At 33.1% G+C, this 5,000-nt stretch overlaps 1 protein-coding gene across 1 annotated transcript in view; it reads left to right on the top strand.

Moving 5' to 3' along the window:
* cacna2d2b (calcium channel, voltage-dependent, alpha 2/delta subunit 2b) overlaps window positions 1-5,000 on the top strand; it is a 95,659-nt gene that overhangs the window by 44,513 nt on the left and 46,146 nt on the right. The window contains exons 8-9 of the mRNA XM_017724807.2: window positions 3,581-3,638; window positions 4,418-4,468. Of these exons, the coding sequence (XP_017580296.1) occupies window positions 3,581-3,638; window positions 4,418-4,468 (109 nt within the window). The remainder of the gene's footprint in view (window positions 1-3,580; window positions 3,639-4,417; window positions 4,469-5,000) is intronic.

Consider the following 5,000-nt stretch of genomic DNA (forward strand, 5'->3'; position numbering starts at 1 on the left):
TTCACTGCATACTATAACATTACTCTGTACACTCTGTACTATATACTCACTCTATTCACTGCATACTATAACATTACTCTGTACACTCTGTACTATATACTCACTCTATTCACTGCATACTATAACATTACTCTGTACACTCTGTACTATATACTCACTCTATTCACTGCATACTATAATATTACTCTGTACACTCTGTACTATATACCCACTCTATTCACTACATACTATAACATTACTCTGTACACTCGGTACTATATACTCACTCTATTCACTACATACTATAACATTACTCTGTACACTCGGTACTATATACTCACTCTATTCACTACATACTATAACATTACTCTGTACACTCTGTACTATATACTCACTCTATTTACTACATACTATAATATTACTCTGTACACTCTGTACTATATACTCACTCTGTTCACTACATACTATAATATTACTCTGTACACTCTGTACTATATACTCACTCTGTTCACTACATACTATAATATTACTCTGTACACTCTGTACTATATACTCACTCTATTCACTACATACTATAATATTACTCTGTACACTCTGTACTATATACTCACTCTATTCACTACATACTATAATATTACTCTGTACACTCTGTACTATATACTCACTCTATTCACTACATACTATAACATTACTCTGTACACTCTGTACTATATACTCACTCTATTCACTACATACTATAACATTACTCTGTACACTCTGTACTATATACTCACTCTATTCACTACATACTATAACATTACTCTGTACACTCTGTACTATATACTCACTCTATTCACTACATACTATAACATTACTCTGTACACTCTGTACTATATACTCACTCTATTCACTACATACTATAACATTACTCTGTACACTCTGTACTATATACTCACTCTATTCACTACATACTATAACATTACTCTGTACACTCTGTACTATATACTCACTCTATTCACTACATACTATAACATTACTCTGTACACTCTGTACTATATACTCACTCTATTCACTGCATACTATAACATTACTCTGTACACTCTGTACTATATACTCACTCTATTCACTGCATACTATAACATTACTCTGTACACTCTGTACTATATACTCACTCTATTCACTGCATACTATAACATTACTCTGTACACTCTGTACTATATACTCACTCTATTCACTACATACTATAACATTACTCTGTACACTCTGTACTATATACTCACTCTATTCACTACATACTATAACATTACTCTGTACACTCTGTACTATATACTCACTCTATTCACTACATACTATAACATTACTCTGTACACTCTGTACTATATACTCACTCTATTCACTACATACTATAACATTACTCTGTACACTCTGTACTATATACTCACTCTATTCACTACATACTATAATATTACTCTGTACACTCTGTACTATATACTCACATTATATGTTATATACTATAATATTACTCTGTACATGCTGTACTATATACTCACTTTATATGCCATATACAATAATATTACTCTGTACATGCTGTACTATATACTCACTTTATATGCCATATACTATAATATTACTCTGTACACTCTGTACTATATACTCACTTTATATGCTATATACTATAATATTACTCTGTACATGCTGTACTATATACTCACTTTATATGCCATATACTATAATATTACTCTGTACATGCTGTACTATATACTCACTTTATATGCCATATACAATAATATTACTCTGTACATGCTGTACTATATACTCACTTTATATGCCATATACTATAATATTACTCTGTACACTCTGTACTATATACTCACTTTATATGCCATATACTATAATATTACTCTGTACACTCTGTACTATATACTCACTTTATATGCTATATACTATAATATTACTCTGTACATGCTGTACTATATACTCACTTTATATGCCATATACTATAATATTACTCTGTACATGCTGTACTATATACTCACTTTATATGCCATATACTATAATATTACTCTGTACACTCTGTACTATATACTCACTTTATATGCTATATACGATAATATTACTCTGTACACTCTGTACTATATACTCACTTTATATGCTATATACGATAATATTACTCTGTACACTCTGTACTATATACTTACTTTATATGCTATATACTATAATATTACTCTGTACACTCTGCACCATATACTCACTCTATACACTACGTACTATATTACTTTGTATACTCTGTACTATATACTCACTTTATATGCTATATACTATAATATTACTCTGTACACTCTGTACTATATACTCACTTTATATGCCATATACTATAATATTACTCTGTACACTCTGTACTATATACTCACTTTATATGCTATATACAATAATATTACTCTGTACACTCTGTACTATATACTCACTTTATATGCTATATACTATAATATTACTCTGTACACTCTGTACTATATACTCACTTTATATGCTATATACTATAATATTACTCTGTACACTCTGTACTATATACTCACTTTATATGCTATATACTATAATATTACTCTGTACACTCTGTACTATATACTCACTTTATATGCTATATACAATAATATTACTCTGTACACTCTGTACTATATACTCACTTTATATGCTATATACTATAATATTACTCTGTACACTCTGTACTATATACTCACTTTATATGCTATATACTATAATATTACTCTGTACACTCTGTACTATATACTCACTTTATATGCCATATACTATAATATTACTCTGTACACTCTGTACTATATACTCACTTTATATGCTATATACAATAATATTACTCTGTACACTCTGTACTATATACTCACTTTATATGCTATATACTATAATATTACTCTGTACACTCTGTACTATATACTCACTTTATATGCTATATACTATAATATTACTCTGTACACTCTGTACTATATACTCACTTTATATGCTATATACTATAATATTACTCTGTACACTCTGCACCATATACTCACTCTATACACTACATACTATATTACTCTGTACACTCTATTATATACTCACTCTGTACACTACATACTATATTACTTTGTACACTCTGTACTGTATACTTGCTCTGCACACTACTGTACTGTATCTTTACTCTATACATTATGTACTGAATCTTTACTCTATACATTATGTACTGTATCCTTACTCTATACACTCTTTACTATATCCTTACTCTATTCACTATGTACTGTATCTTTACTCTATACATTATGTACTGTATCCTTACTCTATACACTCTTTACTATATCCTTACTCTGTACACTATGTACTGTATCTTTACTGATTACTTTACTGCATTATTGAGGGTTATATACTGTAAGTCTCTAATTGAACATCATTGTTTAACACTATAAAGAAATGACAAATTTGGTGCACAGAGTCAGATTATACAGATCAAAGAGGCCAAGGTGTCCATCTTTGGTCATGGTTTTGTAAACGTTACGTAGCCCTTATAATGCAGGTGAGGTACTTCATTAAGCTGTACTGTGGGAACTTAATTTTGGCTTCACCATATTTCTTTCTGTAGCAACACCCTGGAGAGCGCCGGATAAGATTGACCTCTACGACGTGCGACGGAGACCCTGGTAACCTGTGTTTTTCTTTTTTTTCTCCTAAAGGAATAGCTGAACCATGCATGCTAATGAATGGAGGATAGTAGACACCAATCAGCTTAAAGTCAGTGTCATAACGGGTATAAGTGGTTGCGCATTTTCATTCATCATTAGCAACAATATTCCCTGAATGATCATTTTTAATTTGATCATTTGTGACGGTTTAGTGAAGATTGTGGTTGTGGTTTAGTGACGGTTGCGGTTGTGGTTTAGTGAAGGTTGCGGTTTAGCACGGCCTGTATCAGCTACTTTTATTTAGTTTGTGCGCAAAGTAGAAAACACAAACAATGTTTTAATTATTAAAAAGAAAACATGAGCATGTTTGAGAACGAATTATGAAATCGTGATGATGAATTTAAAAAAACGCCCCTGAAGAAGAAAGAAAATGTGCGCACGATTAAAGGAAACGAGAGATGGAATTAAGAAATCATGACCACGAATAAAGGAAAACGTGCGTATGAACTGCACCGTTCACTCCAATTCATTCGAATCTCTACCTCCGTCCCCTCTGGGGCTCTGTACTAATATGCTAGTTGCTCATGATGCAGGAAAGTCCTGAATTGCCAGCTGGACTCACATTTGACCAACTGACCTCTGCTAAGCTTGGTTCATTGTTAGTCTTATTACCTCCTGAACTAAAGCATGTTGTTCAGCTTGCGGCTGTAGGTGACTGAGTTGATGTGTGTGAATCTGGCTGTGTATTATAAGCTTGACCGGCTGTTTTGTGTTGTTTATCTGTTTATGGACTGCAGGTACATCCAAGGAGCTTCGTCGCCCAAAGACATGGTCATCCTCGTAGATGTGTGAGTGCTTCCACCCCTCTGGACATGGTCTTTTATTTAGTAGTTTTGGCTGTAATCACCATAAATCACAGCTGAATTATTCAGACTGCACTATATGGACAGCGACGTCTTGTAAATTAATAACGCTTGTGCTGTCGTTTTGCTACGATATCGAATTTTCTCAGTTAAAATTTTAAAATAAACATTATATTATTTAGGTTAATGTTGTTTTGAGGTGTTATGGTCCTTTTCTTCATAACAAGCATAAAAATCACCACTTGCTGATGTAACTAGCTCCATAAATTTCCTGTTCCACCTTAAATGGTACAGCTGCATACATTCAACGGTAGAACTGCCGCACCATTTAAGGTGGAACGTGAAAATTCCAACGAGAAGAATTTTCTATCCCCCCTTCTTTGAAGGCGTATGATCCCTAAATGTAGCTAAAGCCCAGCAGTGAGGAGCTGAACCTTCCCCTCCTCTGCTGTCCCTGCAGTTCTAAGGGGTAAAGGGACCCTTGAAAACAAGGAATAAGGAATGGGATTGGGCCTTG

Source organism: Pygocentrus nattereri, chromosome 21 (assembly GCF_015220715.1).
Source record: "Pygocentrus nattereri isolate fPygNat1 chromosome 21, fPygNat1.pri, whole genome shotgun sequence".
Classification (NCBI taxonomy): Eukaryota; Metazoa; Chordata; class Actinopteri; order Characiformes; family Serrasalmidae; genus Pygocentrus; species Pygocentrus nattereri.